A 23609-nucleotide genomic window follows, 5' to 3' on the forward strand; every position below is an offset into this window, starting at 1 on the left:
TATAGACAAGATATCCTAGCCAGAGGAATTAAAATTTCAAAAAAGAATTTATTACAAAATACAAAAGAAATCCACAGGAGGTTTTAAACATTTGGAAAGCATTACACTTTTTCTCCACATCATATCAGATGGTAGTAGAGAGCTGTCAATCTACAAACTCCAGTTTTGAAAGCTGGACCTGAATCCCATTAGGACCACAAAACATGGTTAATAAATTCCAGTGATCCTTATTCAGATTAAGTCCTCTTGATAACAGGCCAAGACAAATCAGTTCTAAAGTCTGAACTACAAGAAAAGATACTGTAATTTATTCCTGTGAGGGAGGAGAGAGAGGAGGACTCAAGCCTGAGAAGTAATGGATAGCAGAATAGTCAAGGAACTATATAAAGGCACTTGCTTCCTACAGATTTGTATGTTTCTTACACTAGCTGAAGTAGAAATGCTTTTGGAGTCCTTACAAAGTCTTGGCTGTTTCCCCAACTGTGAGGTATTTGCCTGAAATCGTGAGCCTGCAAATTTGGGGGTCTGAAAAAGACTATGCTCGAGGCCCTTCAGAGGCTTAAGTAGAACGGGTCTGATTGCTTATGGGAGCAGGATCCACTTCTAAGGAAGGGTAAAGAGCCTGTACTCAGGAATCATGCCAGCCAGGCCACAGAACCAGCCTTGTAACCTGCTCCTATGACATTAGACCAAAGAGCGCACAGGCCTTACACAGTACAACAGGATCCAAGTAGAACAGCCTGAGGAGGATCAAGTTAGGAGAAATTTAAGAGAGATGCAATATTTATATTGATTAGATTTATGTATTAACTTGCTATTCAGGTATCTATTAAGTCTTGAGGCAAAACAGAAGGGTAAAAGAAAATTCATACCATTGAAGTGATACTGTATCTGAGAATCTACATTGTTTATTTCAGCAATAAGTGCCCCCAAACCTAAAGTACAACATTTAAAAATCTACAACACAAAAATAGAAAATATTCAAAATGCACAGAAACACAAGTCACCTTTAATGTGATTAAAACGTCACATGAGATTTTTTTGCAGTTACGTGGCAATTAAGGATGTGCTTTACAACACTGTATAGAAATTTGCAAGTTTCCTGTATAGGTAGGATCCTCATGCTTGCGCAAGTCGTTCTAGGACTCTTCGGTAATCTGAAACAAGTTGTTGGAAGCTCTCTTCTAACTGTTCATGTTGCATGTTTAGGTCTATTTGGTTCAACTGATTCGTCAGCTCCTCTGGTCTTAGACACCTTCTCATCTTGGCAAGTTCTCTCTGCTTTTTCTAAGCAATCAAACAAATAATAGTTTGAACACAACCAACAATCATCAAGAATATGATATTTCATTAAATTTATTCAATCTCAGTATCTAGTTCTTTAAGATGTCCCTAATCCTAAGAAAAACAGTAACAGTGTTTGATTAGGACGCCATTTCTGTTAAAGCTGCATAGTTTCTGTATTACCAATGAACCAGTAAAGTGAAAAAATTGTTTCAAAGTTTTTCCTTAAGCAAACAGATGAGGTACTTCTACTACTGAAGATGTATGGCATGAAAAATTAGACTGTAGAAAATTGACCAGGATATTTAGTTCTATGCTGACATTAATCACACTGGTGTCCCATTATGTGGCTGTTCAGCCATCTAATTTCCCCATAATTGACTATCAAAAATTAATTTTAAGCGTCCTGAACACAGAAAACATTTCAGGAATTGTTACAAATGATTCAAAAGTTACCAGGGATTAGCAGTAACAGCATTGAAATGCAGTAAGATTATTTACAAGCATAAACATATTTGTACAGGAAGAAGATGAGGAGTTCCCCTTGCTGTGTAACATATGACATTTTTACCTGTTTCTTAAATACAAGAAGTATTGACGTGTTTTTCCTTTCCCCAGACATATTTTTTTATACAGCTGATATCTATTTCTGAACTGCTCAGTTCCTTAGTTACTTCCTATTCTTCAGTCTTGACTCACTTTGTAAAAGTGGAATGTCATTCAACATTTCATTAAAAAAAGAAATATATGCATTATGTATGCCTGGCATCTTGTCAATGTCTTTGCAACGCCTGTGGAATCATTGGGTTTGTTAAAACAACAAAATTTTCCCAAACAATTCTACTTCTACCGTCAGTCTCAAAAATCAAAGCCTTTCTGTACTCTGTTTTACACTTCTTTCTCAAAGGAAAATATGTTTTCTTTCTATGATTGATGCTGAGGGTCAGAAGGAGGCACTGGAGACCACAGTAAACTGTAAATGAGTAAGATCACAAAAAGTTTTATAATCTCCCACAGATCTCATAGATATGCAAAGTTCAGTTCAGAAAAGGAGGTTCTGTATCAGAGTCCTGATGAGGCCTCCAGGCACATTTCTGCCCAATAATCAAGAAACATTTCCTTGTAGAAAGGATGTCAAAAGCAACATAGCTGTTCAAATTTTAGATTCATGTTAGCTCTATCTAGTCAAAATGAGTAAGATACTCAAAACATGCAATGAGTTTCCCAAACAAAAATAGAGATGAATGTCTTTTGAGCAAGCTTTGGTCAGTAGAAAACCTAAAACCTCCTTATTCTAGAATTAATTCAAAGTCTGATTAATTAACAGGAATATCTGTTAAGATTATAAATATTAACTCTGAAAAAAAAAGTGCCAGCTTTTAAATGCCCATTAAGTCTGATACTGTAGCTTTAGGTCATCTCTAAAGTCCAGATTCCAGCTAAAAAGCAAACTCCCTCTGCATGTTTCAGATAACCAGTTGTTTCAATATCCATTTCCCTCCAAATACACTACCAGCATATCCAGACAAGATTCTGAAACTGCAATCAGTGACATTTTAGCTGGGCAGTTTCAATAGGATTATTTGACAGCAAGTTATTGGGCTGGGCAGAAAAGTATATTTTGATAAGTAGCAAACCCAAACAAAGTATTATGATTAATAAAAGCAGCACAGCAGTGGTGTTAACTTCCAAACGGGATGACATGAAGAACAAAGACATGATCACGGAGATATGTCTAGCAGCACAGCCCACTAATGAGCATAAAAAGCAGAGCTCTTCAGAAATGGAGAAGCCATGGTGAAACTGAAATTTCACAAGCTGCTCACCCTCTGAACTACCTTAGAGTGATGTCCTTTTCACTAAGATACCAAATCTTTTATTTCCTGTATTAGTAGTACTTATACAGAGAGCAACATAGTTGGCTGTATCTGTCATTCCAATCTAGTGGTACCAAAACATAAAAATCTCAGTATTTTTAGCAACAGCCTCCTTGCTAATGTGAAAACTTCAAGGGGAATAGATGTATTACAGGTTTTTTCATCTGGGGTTTCTGCATACTTTATTTCTGCTACTGTTAGCCAGGAAATAGCTGTAAGATGCAATACCATTTTTACTAAATTAAGGTAGTGGCAATTTAGAATTATTCTACATCTGTAGAGCACTGTTCAAATGAAGCTATCAAGTGCTTTATATAAAAAAATGATAGCAGCATTAGAGCATGCAGTAATATTCCTGATTCTTTATTAAAATTTGCTTTCTCCCCCCTTCCACATTACTATATTTATTAAAAGTTAGTTTAATTGCAGTTTTGAGAAGTTTTTGAAAACAGCACCATGACTAAAATTTATTGGAAACATTGTTTAAAACAAGTGCATGAGTAAGCTGTTTATGGTAGTTCTACCTAGTAAACAAGACAGCTGTATTTCAGAACATGAAACATAAAATCAAGGAAAGGGTTTTGGCTGCTTTAAGGATTCTTTTGAATCTTCATTGAAATAACTGAAAAATTAAAAATGCAGTATTCTGAAGTAGCAATATTGCATATCTAGCAATACAAAATCCATTCATTATTAATGCATTTATTCCATGCAAAGACTGAAGTGGAAACAATTGCTAGAAGCCCTAGAATTGAAGCTGCTTATGAAATTTGGATTTCCCCCATAGGACTTCAGTGCCGAGTGAATGAATTGAAACCATATTAACAGTCCTGTTAGGTGAAAATATCACAGCCTGATTCGTAGTGGACACTGCGTGAAATTTAGCAAATGAGACAAGATGCTCATGAAAGAGAATAGAAAGCGTTTTGATTAAGGTCCTGCCACTCAGCATGACGTGGTATTATCTCCAGATCAGGCAAGTATTTAATACAGTGGTGGGTTCTCATTTCTGCCAACAGCCTCCGTAAGTCCAACATGAGTACAATCAAAGTTTTGCTATTTTGGTATAACAGCATAAGTGCTACTTTAGGAAGGCTTGCAAGCTACTCGAGGTACTTCTCATACTTCGTGAAACTTTTCCAACAGGGTTTTGGTTGGCTTAGCGAGTACTTAATTGAAGAGAGTAGCTAACATGCTAGTTATAGCAATAAACCTAGATTTATTTGTGGTCTTTTGATTCTTAATACAAAGACTGATGCCATTAGCAACTAGGATTTTTTTTTTTTAATCTGTATCTCAAAAGGTCAGTTTATGCAACACAGACCAACTATATTGAAGATCCTGAGAAGCATACTTAGCAGGAACTAAGAAAGTTACACTAAGTTTATACTTGCTTAAATTTTATTGCTGAAATTATTTTATATTCCATCTGCATGGAGTTCTATGTTGACATGGCTAGATTACTTCTAGCAAGCTGTTTTGTAAAGACGTAGCTAACAAGTAGAACAGGAATCTAAACTATACCTAGTCTGCAGTGTAAACTTATTACAGCATTTACCTCTCTTCAAATTTTTGGCTTGTCTAAGATACTTTTAACCTTTTCAAGAAATTGACATTTTTTCCCCTTAAGCCTACCCGGGCATAATGCCACTTGTAGCTAGATAACGTAAGCTCAGTAGTAACTTCCTGCTGAAATTGGGCAGGAAACAGTCAGGAGCCAAACACAGGATCTTCAGCACTGCTATGTATGAATGTTCTCTGCATCTGTATACGTGTCAGTTGAACACTGCATAACTAATAGTAGTTGATTGGCAACATAATTGGCATCAACTACACTTATGGAAATGAAAGTAAAATCAAGTATAATTAGTCTTGAAATAAGTATTAAATGATACTTAAGTCATATACACCTTATAGGGGCCAATCAATCTTCTTTTAATGTCCAACCGATAGCTTCTGGACTGTTCTGCATCACCCATATCTGTTGCACGCAATCGGAGAATTTCATAAACTCGCCTTGTGTGTTGCTAATGAACAGAAAGGAGAATAAAAACCGTGTCTGAATAAATAAGTCACTCAGTAGAAGTCAAAGTGGAGAAATACTGAAATATTAAAGTAGTTCCTCAGCTTATTGGAAGATAGTCAGAAGCATGGACAAAGCCTCTGTCAAACCTATTCTTCTATCTGGTGGGTTAAACGAATAAACATTCTTGTTTTTCCTTCAAAACCATTTCCTTCCATGCAGCCAGTATCTGATCTCTCAAAGTGCTGCACCAGCTGTAAAGGTGCTTCAAGGACCTGCTGTATACAAGCAGCAGAAGGTCATATACACCTTAGCCAGAGTCCAAAAATACTTCAAAGAACTGAAGGCGTGGAACTGGAGTGACATTAAGCAGTATTTTACCAAACAGTATCTACTTTGCTAATTTTAATAATCTCCATACACCTACTGCCCTTCACAAGGCCTCCTGGAAATTCTAAATATGAGAACGAAACAACAATATTTAAAGTTTTCTGTTTACTAGGGAAAAAAATGAAAGAATTAGTAAACTGAAAAACTGAAGTGCTTTTGGAACCAGGATCAGCTAGTATCGCATCTGGGAAGAAAAAAAAAATATCATATTGCTACTATATTACTATTAACTGTTTCATCTGTATGAAAACAGAATTTAAGACCAAGTATTCTTTTGCTGAGCAACAGAACAAAAATCAGATCGTTTGTTTGCTCCACTAGCACATGTTCAGATACTGTTAAAAAACCAAAACAATTTATTCTTTCCGGTTTAAGATATCAAGACACAGAAGGCTGCAGACGTAGTTTCCTTACACAAGCTATACCATTTTCATGAACACATTTGAATATGGCTTCACACCCCTCATCCCTCAAGCCTCAAAGTTTTCATTAAACCACATACAAATACATTTTTTAATTAAGCAACTCTGCTTTTTCACTACCATACTCACTAATGAGTTTAATAATTCACAGAGGAGATCACCAACAAATTTAATTGTTCAATTTAACTGTTTAGTTCTCTAAGTGTTTAGAGCTGCTTTGGTAGCAGTTGTTTGCTACTTTAGCATTCTGCATTCCCAAAACAACACTTGTTATTTGTATAAATATACTTGAAAGAAATGGAAACCATGTCAAATTCTATTACATCAACAGAATTAGTAGGTTTAAAAAAAAAAAAAAAAAGGGGCATTTATCTAAAACCATGAGCTAGGTATCTCCCTTCCAGGTATGTCCTAAAAATCTATTGAAGTAAGCCAGAGTGTGTAAATTCCAAGTCTCCACCTCTATGTTTAAATTGTTACTCTACTAGTCTGATAACAATATGTCCAACCGCAACTGTTCTGATTTAATACCTTATTTATTTTCAGTTTTTGTTGAGCTTCCATCACCATTTCTTGACTGAAACCTTGCATTAACTTTCCTGGGGAAAAGCAAAGCAAATCTTGACAGAGCTTTACAAGAACAAAGTCTCTTAGCTTCACATAGTTTTCAGATGGATCTTCAGCTAGAAAGAATTAAAAAGAAAAGCACATAGTTAATATCAGCATTATTTTTTTCCTCATCTCTAGTATGTAATTACAAAGAACTATGGAAAACAAAAGCAGATACACTATTCATCAGTATATAAAGAACTGTGCTTAACTGCTATCAAATTTTTAGATGTTTGACAGTAGATATTAAGAAGATTGCAGAAAGAAAAACTTCTAATATTTTATGTATGCAGTACCATACAGTATTATACATGCATTTCTAAGAGACTGACAATATACATGTTTAATCCAATTTAACTCTTTGGGAAAAGAAAATTACTCAATGTATAAACCCTTTTTCTTGTACGTTCCATCTATTCTATATTTGACAGAGTGGTAGAACTACTAGAACACAAACTAATTACGTGGAAAAAGACTGGTGAAACTATCCTACTGTAAACACCTAAACTAGCCGAAGACATGTATTGACCACAAGCTATAGTCTTCATTAGCAAGGAAGATAGGGAAAGGTACAAAAGTACAAGCTTATCCAAAATTAAAAGGCTGGAAGGACCTCAGCAAAAGCTGATCACAATTTGAAGTTACTTCCATTTTGCTTAAAGTGGTAGCATAACTATCAAAACTGTTGCTTTAGAAAAAACACCAACGTTTAGAACTAGCTTTGGTGAACATTAACATGGTCCCGTATGCAACTTTGTTCCCACTTAAGAACTACACAGAAAGAAAACGCTTTCAATGTTGTGAATATATTTCTTTCTTCCTTACTTAATTGTTTAGACAAGTTTACTACAAATAAGTAGCAGGGTCATGTTGCCCCCAACACTCATTCTTCTGTGGACTAGCATTGTTTAATTTATTGCTATGCAGCTTACATCCCAGCTGTGTTTTTCCTTAGCTTTGAGGATCACTGTAAATAGTTGAAATTTGCAGTTTAAGGACGATCAAAAGCTAGTAAGTTACCAAGAAGAAGGACAGGGATAGAAGTTTTTGCTGTGTATATGCAGCACTGCACAACTGGCAATTTTTTGGGGAGTTGGAGAACACTCATAATGATTGAATTAGTTAAAATGTTTTGTGCATTAGTGGCATAATCTTGCATGGAAAGTCTTATAGGACTATTTCTGCAAAGAGATTGGAGAAGCTATACTAAAATTGATTCCATTCCTTTTTGCTCAGATTAGTTAAAAGAAAGATGAGGCAGTTTCTGCACAGTAAGCACTATCAGCATACATTTCCCTTTGTCAGTTAGGATCACAAGTTACAAGCAGAACAAAATATTTGTTATAAATGTGAAACTCCAAAGTAATTTTTTTTTTTTTAAAAAGCATTAGCTCTTTGAAAGAAGTTAAGTAGATTTTCATTTCCTCTTTTCAGAAAGGTTAAAGGCTTTACTTCACAATTTTAGATGCTACATAACCAAATATCCTGGCCATATCAAAATTCTCCAGCCTGATTTTCCCCTCAAAACCAACAATAAATAATTTTGTAAAAGCCTTAAGTTCCATAACTTGAGTGCCATGTAGAATATTGCAAGCTCTCGCCTGCTTCATTCCATAAAGAAATTAAAACCTATTTTAGTGCACATTTACTGTTTGCTACAACCCTGCATTTAAGGCACTGAACCGTGAACATGTCACATGATTTGTGCAGTACCATGTTAAGACTTTATCCTCAGCTATAAAAGCTATGTAAAGCTTTGTACTATTAAAAGGAAAAAGAAAAAAGGTAAATGCATGATGCACATGATTTCCTGTTGCATAAATGAAGTTATACTTACTTAGGTTCCTATGAACTGGATTAAAACTATGAGGAGGATTACTTTATTTTAGGATTATCCTGCAGCAATGCATTATGAAAGCAAGTGTCCTACTGTGTTTTAATTCAAATGGCAGAGTTATTCCTAGCTAAGATGAGGTCTGAGATAGCACCTAGAACTGAATGGTCAAGTCATGTGTTTGAACTGCATTTCTTCCTATATTGAACTTGAAACCACAAGACAGATTTCATGTTTGTAGTAATTTTTTACGTTATATTTTTTATGCACATACACCCTTTTTCCCCTCTGCCATTTCCTCAATAATTTTTTATTTTTACGTATTTGTGCACACACCTCTAATATCATGGGTGCCTTCAGCCAGCAATACATGCTCTTGGAGCACAAATTCTCCACAGATTTTCACTGTCTGTAAAATTTTGGCTTGTATGCTAATATTAATATGCTATTTTAGTTTGGTGTGTCCCCCCATTTTTGAGTTTTGGCTAATAGGAGTAAGTTGAACAAGGAATTTGACAAAGCTTGATCTCTTGGCAAACTCAGCTGTGTATCTCACAATAAAATGGCTAATTAGCTGGTAATCCGTTCATGCTAGGGATTGGATTTTCCTGGTGTGCTGTTCTCTAAGTAAAGGATTTAAGGAGCTACATTATATACAGTTCTTCTATAAACCAGGGTACTATTAATCCTGAACTGAGCTGAAGCTAAATCTTCAAAAGGCCATTTAATTCTGACAAATGAACATGAAAGTTAGTTTGTGGGCTAACAACCTGTGAATGCTATAAGTTGCTTATTAAACAGGTGAACCGAGTTAAAAATTGAACACAAACCTGTTATATCAAGTACTGTAGGAGAAGACATGTAGTATCTATGAACTGTTTCAAGAAGCTGAGCACCGTGGCCTTCTCCTTGGAATGGTGGCAAGATCAGCATCTGGCTACAGACAAAGGAATGTATTTTCAGTTCAAATGCATGCATTTGCAAACATTATAATGTAAAGGCTTAAAAATGAAACAGTATTTCATCTTAGATTAAAGTGCATGTAGCAATCTCCATGTTAAAATGTAACTTTTAAGAGTCTTAAAATTGCTAAATATTCAAAACTTGTTTGAGATTCCCTCCACTTCAAGAAGGGAACAATGAAATAAATCAGTGCATAGCCAGCTAATAATGGGGATTTTTTTAAACAAATCAACACCATTATAAACAAGTATTGGGAACTTCAGCAGTTCCCTCTTCTGAAATAAAAGGCAAGGCACGAGTTACGCCGCCAATTACCTTACACGTGGCCGGGTTTTGTCTGGGTACACATAGTAATTATAGACTGTCATGTAGCCTACGGTCGCAAAGAGCGTAGCTCCATCCTTATTATACTTCTCAAATCTGCAGATAAAACAGAAAGCCAAGCAGGTCAATTACAGTCGCGCTCCCATGCAGTGTCCATTTTCTTTTCCATTCTCCAACTGAATTTTCAGTGTCAGCAAGCTACTCTGTGAGGGCCCAATGGGTACACCTGCTATGTTCTGAATGTACAATTCACTTAATTGGTGTGCAGCAACTTGGATAAATCAGGCCTCTTTACAGCACTTCAGTGCACTTGCCTATTATAAAGATGAATAGGTGGCAAGTAAAAGAAAACACAGGCAAAGCTCATTTTACTGTTTAAGCCTACATTCAGGGCTCTAACGGACAACAGCATTTAATTCAGCTCTATTCTCAAGGTTTCCCAAAGCATAATGGAGGAAAACTCAAGCCTCATAAACAATGGTTTTTCTTTCCTGGGAAAAATATCATTATACTGCTCCAATAATTGGCCAGCCACAATTAAAATGCAGGCTTTGTGGAGGTAATAAGGTCCACTGTTGCTTTAGAACTGTACTTACACTAGAAAGTAGTTCCATCTTTCATCATCTACATCAATAAAGCTAGCAGTTTCAATAAACCACATCAAGAACGTCTGAAGCCTTTCATGATATTCTCGAAAGCCTGGACATGTCATGTCGGCCTAGGGAAAAAGCCAGGAGAAGTCAGGTGAAACCTATCACAGATGTAGGAGGAAAAAAAAAATGCAAAACCTAATTAAATTCTCCAATACAAAAAAAGCACATTTATAATTATTAATAAACTGGTAAAATGTAGTATTTATATACTATAGTTGAAACATTACTGAAGGTGCATCACTGCAAAATAAAGTTTAATTTGGTTGCTCAAAAGCAGAAGTTTCACTTATTTTTCATACCTTGTATATCTGATATGTTATATCTTCACCAGCTTCCTCGTTATGGACAGAATATGTGTGTAGCAGCATTCCAAAGGGCTTGAAGTTGACCTCCTTCTCCAGCAGAGACACAAAGTCATCTGTGTTTGTGCAAAAACCAGGAGGAATGATTTCTCTAATTTTACTTTCAACATCGTCTGCCTGGAGGTTATAAGAGGAGGCAGGACCAGTGGAAGATTAGAAAAAGACAGCATTGATGTCACTATTGTGCTGTAAGAAATGAATATAAAAGAGGTGCTATGGCCTAACAGTAATAAAAAAAAAGAAAAAGAAAAATAAAGCATTCCTGTTGTTCAGTAGTGACCTTCCAGCAAGTAAAGGAACTGCACTGATGAGATCCAGAAAGGTCACAATCCAGCCATTGTAACTATCAAAAAGCTCATAGTTACAGCATAAGTTCATGAATGTTTGTATATTTGAAGATTGTTACATTTGTCCAAGTAAAACCTAAGAGTGTTGACAGCTATTCTGAAAGCGCAGCATATTCAGAAGCTAAGACTTTCCAGCCAGCAATTCTCCAAGACTATGCTACACAGTCTTGCAGAACTCAGGTTCCCAAACAAGCAGCTTACAAGAGGTATTAGGTGGTGCAGAACTAAGTGGAGGAAAAGGGACAAAGACCAAAAATGGTAGCTCCCAAACAGGAAAGTGACAGCTAGCATACTCTTGTGTTCTTACATCTCCCCGCTTGAAATGCCTACCTATAGAATCAGCTGCAAAACACATTACAAACTCAGAAGACAACATCCTGCATTCAAATCAAATAACATCTTGAAAACAAAATTTGACATAAAATAATAAAAATATAATTTAAGGATACTGTCAGCAAATCTGACCTGTAGTCTAACATACTGGGGAAGAAATATTCTGACACCAAAATTAAATTCAGAGATTAAAATTACTCTTTTCAGATAACTGAAGTGAAAGTTAGAGACTATCAGCTGAGCAGACTTCATAATCCTTTTCAGATCCCAAAAAGACCACTTGATTGAATACATTTACTACTCCTTTTTAACCATGAATATTTGATGAAGTTTAACAATAACGTATTACTGCTTCTCACCAGGCAATAAAACTTAATGAATTGGTCTCAACTTAACAAAACCGTACTCCTCAATACAACCCCTAAAAGCCTGACATTACATTCAACAAAATGAGCTTACATTCAATTCAAACTTCCCTCTGGACAATGAATCCAGGTTTTTACTTAATGGAGTTTGCCGTGAGTTCAGCTGTAATGTTTGTATTGTATCTATTTCCACAAGGACTGACACAAGAACACTTTGTGTTAACTTACTAAGCAGCTCTTTCACACCATTTACATGCATGATGGGTATTAGTTCAAAACCAAGACCCTTGCTACTTAGCATTCAAAACAGGGAAATTAAGATGCTTAGAACAAAATACACTACAAAAGGCTAATACAACATGCTACTAATTCCTGTCCTTTCAACCATAGTCCCTTAAGTAGAACCAATGCACCTGCAAATGAATAGCACTTTATCATTCAGTTACATTTTTAGTATAGAGAAAGATGGATGTAGTTCAGCACAAACAAGTTTTATTCTTAATGGTTTTGCACTACCAACATTTATATTTATATTTGTAGAGAGAGCTATTAAGCAGTTAAAATATAGCTCTACAATACTTAGTGTAAGAACCCAGTTAAAATGCATACAATCTTTACATCCATTTCATTCTCAAAACAAAGGAGATGCTTTTATTGGAACTTTTGCTCTTCTCAAAGCAATATTAGTTAAATGTATTTTCTTCACACTTACTGATTTAGCTGCATTATACAAAATCAGCCATTTTTTTTCAGAATCAATGAATTATGTAAAGAAAAAGTATTTGTATGGAACACATTTTAGAAATGCTTTTTTTTAAAATTGTGCAAATGCATTGTTTACACAAATCTTAAGTCTGCACTGCTGCCAAAGATGTAGGAAACCGCAACTACGAATCTGTAGTGACTTTCATTTTATGTATCTGAAAAAGGCATGTAAATACAATCTAGAATTAAAAGACGACTTCCGAGCGTCAGTTCAATAACTCAGACTATGTGGAAGATATCTAAAAAGGGTGAATATGCAGTAGTAAGTATTATATAAATAAATGTTTAAGCAATTTTGCTCTCCTCATGTTTTTAAGTTTCTTCATTAGTGATAAGGAAGACAAACTTTCACCTGCTGAAAGCATGTAAGATAATGCATCCATCACTGACTGCCACCACAGAAAAATCTTGTTTTCCATAAAATAGAAAGAATTAAATAACGAGAACAGAGGCTTAGCAGATAAAGCAGCAGATAATCCTTCTTAGTTCTATATGACCACAACATATTTTTCACCTACTGCCTCCTAGAAGTTCTCTCCCCTTGAAATGGGGTCTGACATAATTTAAGAAAATAAACTATAGTCTTCAGTTACTTTTAGGGTTAACAAAATCTCCCTTTCTGACAGAGGAAATCCCAGAATCCTCAGTCTGAGTGGTGGCATAAGTTTAAGTGATCCAATTTGCAGTTAGTAAGTCCTGGAATACTGGAATCTAGAAATATCAACAGCATACAAATAATCTGTTTTGTTAATACTTGTACTTTTTAATGGAAACATCCATTACATAGTAGGCACTTCCAAACACTTCTCTCTGAGGTGCTCATAATCCAAGGAGTTACCAAAAATTTGTTTACTGCCTTTCCCTTCCTATTTCTTTGATATTCGCAAAAGGTTCATTTCTTTTATCAGAGCAAGGCAATCATCTTACCAATTGGCATGGATGTACACAATGATGCACAAGTTTCTGTTCAGAAAAACAATCCAGTTGACTGCTGCAGCAGTGTTAAACACAGGCAAAGCCACTTACAATGAAGTGTTCAAAAACCTGAATGAAGCCAGCCAAGAGCTGTTGAGCTTATGGTTCACAGAAGTACTGCCTGTAAGGTATTACCTTCATAATCAGAATCATGTGAGGTGATGATGGGGAATCTGGTATAGGCATGTAACTAAACTTGATTTGTAGTTGGACTATTTAAGTGGGCAGTGTCTCTTTGTACATTGCATTTGACTCTGGATAATTTTAATATAGAGATTATTCTTGTACTAACAGACAGTTATGACATTTGTATACCATGTAGATGCTGTTTCAAAGTGGCTTCATTTAAAATAATTATAGAAACATATCTGAAAGCTGAATTTCTCTAACAATTATACATATTCATTCCAGTGGGCAGCAATGGAGTGATCAGTAGTATTACTTAAAACAAGGATGTCCGATATTAAAATTACACTTTTTCATTAACTTGTGTGTAAACCAAATGTATTAGACCAGCTGCAAAGCAAGAGAAATACATTTAAAGACTGTTTCAGAGGTTAGTGAAATACTTTCCCTCACCCCACCGTAAAATCAAGATGAAAAGGAGGATACTTGAACAGCTGCAAATCTCAAAGCAGCAAGCAATTCGGAGGTCAATGCTATTAATATTTACACTAGAAGAAAGCAGCCTCTCTTCAGATATTTGAAAGAATCAACTCCACCCAAGGGATAAATTCTATTCATTTTCACTAAATGAATTGCCAACTTCTGTTCAAAACATGATCATACTTTGCTGAGCCTTCCCCACTAACATGGTTAGATCCATCTTTAGAGAGATGATATTAAAATGCATAAATATGACTGGCTCTTGACATTTCAGGATCTTTTTCCTCATGTTTGAAAAGACCTTAGAGAAAAAAAGTAGTGGTATTGGGAGGAATATTTCTGTCAGTCCCTAGCAGACATTGTAGCAGCTGCTTTAGCAATAATGGAACCAAACTTAGTATAATAGAATAAAACCACTTGCTGTTGAACGGGCTCGTGTGGGTATTTAGGTACAAAATCCTAAGCTGTGAATACCTTTGCAGAGCATTAAAACTAACTTCTCACTTACAACCAGTTATGTTAAAGGCAAAGACTGCTGTCCTTTCCTAAACACCATCTATTCACAACACAAAGATTACCTGTCATGTATGGCAGACAGTCCGTGTCTTAGTATGGTTATGCTGAAGGAGCTGAGATCAGCAACCAGTTAACTTAGAAGAGTAAATGTTAATATGCATTTAAATTAACACCCTGCTGTAATGACAGCTTATGTTTTAATCTCTGCAAATGCATTCATATCTTAAGACGGTTAAACTAATGGCAAATAGAAATGCAGAACAAGATTGATGACCATCATCTTTTTTCCTACTAAGATTTACATATAGCCATTATGAGCAGCCTGTTTGGATGCACAGTGTTAACAATACCAAGGGAAGCCCAGGGTAAGCTACAACATTCTTCCAAATCAGTCGAAGCTTGTGAATGCTCTGGAGAGTATACAGAAGCCTCGCTCAAAAAGATCATCTTTTTTGTCCCCACCTCAAACCCTTAAGCAATTGGAGGAATAATTCAGTAGAGGAAGCAGGGCTTCAAAGAAGCAAAGATTCTGAGCAATCAAAAAGTCACAAGAGTGCGCTCAGGGCAAGACAGACCTTGTTTACCCTGCTCATACCTCCAGAAAAGTAAAGTGGCTTTGTTATTTGTACAAAAAATAGATAGACTGCGAGTAAAAAGGTGCTATGGTGTGGATTCCTGTTGTGACAGGACTTTGAAATTATATTGGTGAAAGGTTGGACTGTTTTTAATGATTTCTACTTTGCCAACAGGCTTTCATTTTTTCCTTATTTCTAAAAGCCTTCCAAAGATTGAAGAGCATGACCTTTCACTCCTAAGAAATGTTGCCCTAGCCTCAAAAGTATTTCAGACATGTCCAGGCACTTAGCCTGTTGAACTAAGTATATTCTAATACAACTTCAGAACAAGGAAGGGCAAATCTTTAAAATTCATTTAACAAAGTCATTCCAGTACTTTTGTTTAGAATAGGCCTTTCCTTGAAAATTATTTAAATAAACTCCGATGAATATGAAATTAGGAACTTAAAATACAGCTTAAGTCATAAAGATGTTTACTTTTTTTTAAAAAAAAAAGCTTTCCTCAGGCAGAGTAATTTGAAGTCAGTGCAAACGTATAGCCATTTCACGCTACAGAGTATTACAAAGACTCATCAATAACCATATCAATAGTGCTTTTGGAAAGAAATCAACTCAACTTTTTCTTCCTTATAACTAAGTAAAACTCAGATGATGTTAAAATTGAGTTTTTCTAAATAACTGTACGGATACTTATACAAGTATTTAGCAGTTAAAAACATTCTTAAGAAGATATTTTATTCCTATTTGTAAGTTCCATATACCTTTCTTCAGTTGGCTGAAAGACTGATTAGCTTAGCTTTTGTGTGGTTATCTCAAAAATATTCTGAGAGCATACAGACAGAAGGATTTAAAAAAGCTTTTCTACAAGTGGTCTATGAGCTTGGAAAACCTGTAGGCAAAAAGAAAAATAAAAGTAAAAAAACCCAAAACCCCCAAACCAAACAAAACATCCTGCAGGTAATGGTATTATTGTATTCCTTAAAGTAAGATGTAAAGCACACGATACCCAGCCAGAAGTTTCTAATCTCATTTCTGCCTTACTTGTTCTCCACATTTGCCATTTAAAGAGACACGGTCAAGCATCCTACCTCATGCAGTGCTTACAGAAACTTCCTTTTCCTTCTTACTGAATTCTCTTCAATATAAAAAAACCCCACCAATGCTAGTCCTCCTTCTAGGAGGACTAGTTAGTCCTAGGAGACAGTTAACATGAAAATACAGACTTGCTACGTTGCTGTGGTTTTTTGTGGAACCCGCCTTGGTACTGGCACCTCATGTTTGACTGTACTGTTTGACACAATTTTGATGGTACTGCAGTCAAAGGAGGAACAATGGGAAAACGTACAGATGAAGTTCAAAGCTTTTTTTCAGCTTAGCAATTAAGGGAAGCTTTGTTTGTTTGCTTTTAATGTAAATCATGTTTGGGTGGGCAGTTACTAAACCTAGCATTCTTGTCGATATCCCAACTAAACCTTCTCAGTAATATTTTAAGTGCAGGTCTTGCTCTGTCTTTACCTCCACACAGTCAAACTTTTCATTAACTTTAGATGTATATTCGATGCGGAAGAGCGTTGACAGGTTACCAGCGATATAGTACAAGAGGATCTTCAGTCCCTTGTAGCCAAAGGCAACTTCACTGAGGAAGGAGAAAAGAGCAATCAGGAACTCTATATAAGTTTCACAGCAAAACATTCACATCACAGAGCTTTCATTTCGTAAGCTTTGAAGTTCACATCATCTTTCCCAGTGAGGTATACTAAGCTTCCTAATAGGAAAAGGGAATCATACTGGATGTGCACTATCTAGACAGAAGTACAGCCTTTACACTATTTCTACTAGTTAATTTGCTCCTCCAGTGGAGAAATAGAACATGTTCCTGAACTCAGTAAGGCAGTGTCTGTGCACTTACTGTGACAGCTCAAGAAAGAATATCTGAAATAGCTAATACTCCAATTATGTTTCTCAGTATCTTAAACTCATTAATGTTTATATTAATTGATCAATAACATTTATTAAAACTTACTTTGCAGTGTAGTATAATATTTTGGAATACACTACTGCAATTTATACTGTATAAAACAGATAAACAGCCACAACAATAAGCATGTTTTTGGTGGACAGTTTGTGTATACTTATCCAATCTAACTAGAACCAAGTAAATGCTAAAAAAGGTAGGGAATACAAAAGCCTTTTTTACAGTTTGAAAATATGAGTTGCCTGAACATAAACACTATACTGTTGTGAAGTACAGAGAATTTCTTTTCAGGCAAAAAACTGAACTGCAGAAAATGGTAATGTTCACAAAGAAACAGGTTCCTTTTTTTGTTATTTTAATGCATAGTTAACATTTTTTTACTGAGATTTTTCTTTTATGGTAGCACACTTATAATTTAAAATTTGAAGTGTAAGTGCCAGAACAAGAATTTGCTTGTTAGTTACACTGACAGATTGGAGAGTTCTCCCATTACTAAAAGTATAATTATTGTCAATGATAGCTGCAGTAGGTGACTAATAGTGTAACTGATTTTATTACAATTAATATAGGTAGTTCATCTTACTCGGAGTACGTAGAATGCTTTTTAAAGGAAATCAAGAAACTTAAATATTTCAAGAAGTCCACAGACATGTACACATGGATTTCCCTTAGCAGTGGGGGTTTTTTTTGTTGCTGTTGTTTGGTTTTGTTTTTTTTTTTTTTTTTTTAAACTATGGCCAGATTGTTAAACATCACTCTACTGAAAATATTAAATGACACTTTAGCTGCTATGTCCCTAGTGCTAACTTCCCTACAATATTAATGAAAGTCAGCATACTTAAAAAAAAAAAAACAAAAAAAAACAACAAAAAACAACAAAAAACGACAAAAAACCCCAATACTTTTCTATAGTTTCTGTATCCCCTGATCCCCTGCACATCTAACTGGTTACAAGCACACATATTAGAGAAAATAAACCCCTGAATTCTGCACAGTTAACATTCAATGATCTAGAACAGCCATCAATGTGAGTTTAAGTTAATACTTGACTTCTGTGTTTTATTCACTAAAAATCCCATGGAGTAGTAAAAAATAAATTGATATACTATTGCTAGATACTGTTTTTTTGGTACACATTACTGTGAAAGTTATTAGCAAGAATTGATAATTCTTTCCTAATCTTAGAAAAATGCCATGAACACAATACCCACTTAAACAAGTAATTCTGACTGAAAAATCAGGTATTTCACTCTGCTAATCTACCTCAAAAACAGCATATAAAATGACTACAGGCTCAAACTCTATGAGCTAGGCACCAAGGCCACTGTTTAACTATGCAGTCATAAAATTGAAGTATTGCTGTGTCATTTAAAATAGCTTGGTATAGCAGAATTTCTTGTTTTCTAACAATTTGGAAGCAACTTCCCCCTTCCAGACCTATTAATTTGACTCTTGATACTTTAACTTACTCATCTCCAAACACTTGATGGCTGTACTCTGGATTAAACGTTGTGTTGTCATCCTCCAAATCCTCAGGAAAGCGAACTGGGGGGGGGGGGGGGGGGGGGGGGGGGGGAAGAACGGAAAAAAAGAGCATGACCAAGTCATCAGCTTCAGTTTGTTTATCCACAGATACCATGCCAGATGTTCATGCATTCTTCCACTAGAGTCAGGCAACTTCAGTCATGAACCTATCTATGTTAGGCTAGCATATAAATGAAATAAAGACATCCTGTGCAATTTAGAAGCATGTTATTTGATCCGAGGAGATCAAATCGTTAAGCAGAATAAATGTGAGAAACTGACACAGATGTATATATGTATATATTTCATACATGTATCTCCTGAACGTTACTGCCTTTAACTTCATCTTGAACACTGAGGACACTGCCCAGGTGGATATTCCCACAGTAAGCCAGACACATCATGTAATCAATGTTGCCTTCTCATTCTGCCATTCTTCTCCTACATGCAGGTGAGAACACTTCACTGTAGGGGGTTTTGATGGAGTGATGAATGGAAAGAAATGTTTATGTGCATTTATGTTCATGTCAAAGTCTTGGAGAATCAGCATGGATACATACAAAACAGCTGCACCAATACTATACTGGTACTTTTACCACTATTACCAAAATAATTAGTGATTTTTTTTTTCTGTTTACTTTTCCTCAAAGTCTAGTATTAAACAAGGTCTTTTCTGGTAGTGTAAAAATATTCACTATAATGCCATCTACTCAAACTCAGTAACTTACTGGACAAGCATTTTATTCATGCTTATGGAGTTACAGCAGTTGCTCCACAGTAATTGTGACAGGAGTTCTTTCATCATAAAATATATGATTTCTGATTAGTAGATGAAATTAGAAATAAAAAGGATTTTCTAGGAAAAAATTTAGATGACTGAGATACTAGATTCCCAAACATGCTCTGTGTATTTGCAGTTAAAAAAATACCTAAAATTGTAAGGGATATAACTCTTAACTTAGGCATTAAAGTGATAGTTCAGCCACATTAACGAGGCACAGGTAGCTCAAGACAACAGTCACACATTTTTAATGTTGAATGAGTCAATACTGCATTAGCATGAACTTGCAATGTTGTAGGAGTTAATATTGCTGTTAAAGCTTTTTTTTAAAGCATGTGGAATATTGAACTACAGCTTCATCGCTGCTTTACTCCAATAAAAGTTTTTTCTGATGATATTAAAAATGAATTATTCAAAGAGAAAAATGCAAATGAAGAGTGTTCTAGTGACAAGATAAAAGTTTGGCCCTCTCAAAAGCAAAAGAGAATGGTTGCTCTTGTCTTCTCAGGTTTAATTCAGAGCGCACCAGATTTAACAGGTTTAATTCAGAGCGCACCAAAGAGCAATTCTGAATTGTCACCATGGAAGAAATTAGGACCCTGAAGAGGCTAGTGTATGACTGCTTTTATATGCACGTGGGAAATACATGGCTTTTTTTTTAATGGTACCACTTTGTAGCTTCTTATAATTTCTTTTAATATAATTTGTATGTGGAACATCTACACTCTCTGAAATAAAAGAGGAAGCTAAAAATATTAGCTGAGATGGGCAATGGCTACCTTGATTAAAAACCCTCTAGCAGTCTCCCTGAAACCCGACATAGTAGCTCCTCAGATTTCTAGACAAAATTCACTCAGATATCATTCTCTCTCATTCTTTTCTTTGGTTTTAGAAAGGTGGAGGAGAAAAATAAAATGTTACATCTAGTCGTAAAACCATTATTTGAAATAACGTCTAAGAGGAAGAGAAATACTTCACAATTACAGTGGCTTAGAGACTTACGTATTTTGGTTATAATGACATTTTGGCTCACAAGCCAAAGGTGATTGTGTATTAAAAATGCTACTAAACTATACAGAACAGATTGCTAGTAGTAGTTCTGAAAAGTGCTTAAACAGGTTCATTACTTTTATTTTCTTAATAAATTATGGTATTTGTACTGCTCAAGGGAACAAATTGCTGAAGGGCTGGAAAGATTAAAAATTCAACAGGTATGCCTTATTCTTCAAGTTATTACTGCTGCACATAAGTTTGAGATATAAGCAAGTCCACCAAGAGTTCAGTAATTCAGTCTGTATTCTGGGTGTCCTAGTAAGCAAATTAGCTATAGAGAGCAATAAACAGTTCTCAAAAGAGTGAGATTTTTCCATTCAGCTTCTAAACAATTTTCATAAAAAATGTCTTGTGTAATCCAGATGTTGGGGGGGGGGGAAGGGCAGCAAAAAACCCAACCCAACAACACTTTTCAGTCTTCTTTCTTGCTTTTATTTTTTTCTCCTCAGAGAAAGAAGAAAGGGAAAGATGTTAAAAAATATATAAATAGATACTTGTAACCCTAAAGAAGTGAGTTCTGTTGCTATGGTCCCCATGAAGAAAAGACACATACTTAAGACCGCACCATAGCGTAAGGATTAGAGAAGAAAAGGGGAACTAAAAGAACATAATGAATACTTCAAGAAAATAAGGCAAGATGTAATTCCAATGCACTGTGGTAACATGCTAATAAATTGCTGATGACATTATTACGCAGAAACAGGACTGAATTTCTATAGCTGTACTTTAATCATAGTAGTCTCAGCAAAACTAGACTATGTATTCCTATTCTTGTGTTTGTATATTTACATTAGTAAGTACATATTAAAACCTGGGTGGATTTAAGTATAAGGAAGTTTCTTAAGAAGGTACCAAAATATTCCAGTATCAAATGCACAATATTTAAAAAGTGACATTACCTAGTTTCAGCTGAATTGCTTCATTTGTATTACACTTGTATTCAGCCAGCTTCTTCTCCATAGCAGTAAGTCCTGAAGAAAAAAATTTTTTTAAAAGAGTTGAGGTGTGCAATCTGTGTGTCACTACTACTCAAGGAACATATTTAGAAAAAGGTTCTCAAAACCAGAAAAAACACAACACAAACCCACCAAAAATACTGAACAAGTAGGTAAAAAAAAAGCTACAATACGCTACAATGTGTAAAAGGAATACAGAGATCTCTCTCAAACACTTCTGGAACTAGAAACAAGAACTAGAACACAGACCACAAGTACCTCTCTTTTTAGTTTCTGAGAATGAAGGGCATTACAATAAAAATATTTAAATGTTCTAAGTTATTACCAATAAGACATATTTGAAAGCTGTAAGTAGAAATTAAGAATTCAGTCTAACAGATGTTTACTTTAAAGAATATGTTAAGTAACATGTTTCAGGGCATTTCAAGTGTTTGCATTAACTCATTTACATAAACAGGTGTTCATGAACTACATTGGCATGTACACCACCAGCAATTATCTAGTTACCACTTCTCTTCCAGAGTGGATGCGGAAGGAAATAACAAAGAAATTGCATCTAGTCAGTTTTTCAAAGCATAATCCAGCACATAAGACGTGTCATTTATCATGGTATTTTTCAAATGCTTTACAAATCCAGCCTCCCTTCATTCCAGAAGTCTCATCAGAAAGTTCTTCCTCTAACTTTAGACAGTAAAAACAGGTTTGGGTTTTTGATTCCCCAGTAAACTAAGTGACATGGAGGTACACTCTGGCTTACCACTACTAAGCGTGGGGACCGTGAGCCCGAGGATGCCTGCCTGCCCAGCAGCAGCATGTCCGTAACAACAGGGGGGCGGAAAGTTAGCCGCGCTCCCCACCCAGACACCCGATTCCCCAGTCATCCGAGCTCACCGCGGTGAGCCCTCACCAGCACCCCCGCCCGCTGGTCCCGCCACGGCCGCCCCGAGCTCACGGTTCACTTCCTTGCCCCATGTCCCGGCCACAGGGCTGCCACGCGCGGGCCGCATAAGCCCGGCCGAGGGGAACAGTGTCGACCGCTCCCGGGGCTCCACTGCCCCTCACGGAGAGGCGCCGGCAGCGCCCAGACCTGTTCCCCCAAAGCAGCCAAGCCGCCGCCCCCCTCGGCAGTCAGGGTGGCAGGGCGGGGACCTTGTCAGCCCTTGAAGCGCAGGCGGGCGGCGCAGGGCAGACCAGGCCCGGGGTCTCACCCGCCATTTCCGAAGAGCGGCGGCGGCCCAGTCACCCGGGCAGAACGAATCAACCCGCGCACCCACTCACCGGAAATGAGCGCACATACACACACTTCCGCTTCCGCCCGCCGAAACGGGGCAGCAGGCCGCCAATAGCTGCCCTATGCGAGGCGCGTAGCCCGTGCGCATGCCCGGCGCTGCCCCGAGCCGTCCCGGCGGGAGCCTTTCAGAAGCGCATCCGCGCGATTACTCGTTTGCATTGCCCCGCCCCTAGGGAGCCGCCGGCAGGAGCCCGGGCTGAGTCGGACTGTCCGACGCACATGCGCAATGGTCCCCGCCGCGGCCTCGCACCTGCGCTGGCCCCGCGCGGCGGGAGCGGGCCGCGGCGGGCAGAGCGGCGGGCTGGGCCCGCGGGTCCCACTGCCGCTTCTCTTTCAGCGGTAGGAGTGCCTTCCCCGCGATGGCTGAGCGCTTTGGACAGGGGCGGTTTAACCTTGCCCCAACCCGTGGGCTACATCGAACGTTAGCCCTTTGTGAAGAGGCCTAAAATACCGCATCTTCCCATCCCGCTTTGGAGCGGGCAGAGCAACCTCTTCTACTTCCACTCTTTCTGCACCTACAGACCTCATGGCTCAGTGCCACTGTTCAACTGAGGAAAAAAATAGAGCTTTATCATTAGTAAAAAGAAAGCCATATGCTGAACACCTTGTTACAGCCACTGTGGGAAGGACCACAGAGGTGTTTCCAATTTTCTTTTAAGGGTCTGTTTTCTGATGCAGACTTACTCTTCAACTAGCGTATACATGGACTTGCTGAACAAGACAGTTTAGTGGTCAAATTCTTACCAAATAGGCAGATTTCCAGCAAAACTATTTCTGTTGTCAGCTGGCAGGTAGGCCCATGCATA

The 23609-nt window shown here is 36.9% G+C and overlaps 1 protein-coding gene across 5 annotated transcripts; it reads right to left on the reverse strand.

Moving 5' to 3' along the window:
• Positions 1 to 55: 55 nt before the first annotated feature.
• HAT1 (histone acetyltransferase 1) lies at positions 56 to 23570 on the reverse strand. Of its 5 annotated transcripts, none has more exons than XM_075512598.1 (11): positions 23548 to 23570; positions 21456 to 21527; positions 18668 to 18743; positions 16739 to 16859; positions 10679 to 10858; positions 10323 to 10444; positions 9718 to 9822; positions 9270 to 9376; positions 6528 to 6679; positions 5072 to 5188; positions 56 to 1287 (listed from the first exon to the last, which is right to left on the reverse strand). In XM_075512598.1, exons 2-11 carry the CDS (start codon positions 21514 to 21516, stop codon positions 1120 to 1122), a joined length of 1209 nt encoding a protein of 402 aa, XP_075368713.1. In that variant the 5' UTR covers positions 21517 to 21527; positions 23548 to 23570; the 3' UTR covers positions 56 to 1119. The 5 variants fall into 5 exon arrangements, with proteins under 5 accessions (XP_075368713.1, XP_075368717.1, XP_075368715.1 ...); XM_075512602.1 differs by lacking the exon at positions 23548 to 23570 and adding an exon at positions 22725 to 22781; XM_075512600.1 differs by lacking the exon at positions 23548 to 23570 and adding an exon at positions 22420 to 22443.
• Positions 23571 to 23609: the final 39 nt, after the last annotated feature.

This window comes from Mycteria americana, chromosome 9, assembly GCF_035582795.1.
Source record: "Mycteria americana isolate JAX WOST 10 ecotype Jacksonville Zoo and Gardens chromosome 9, USCA_MyAme_1.0, whole genome shotgun sequence".
NCBI classification, from domain to species: Eukaryota; Metazoa; Chordata; class Aves; order Ciconiiformes; family Ciconiidae; genus Mycteria; species Mycteria americana.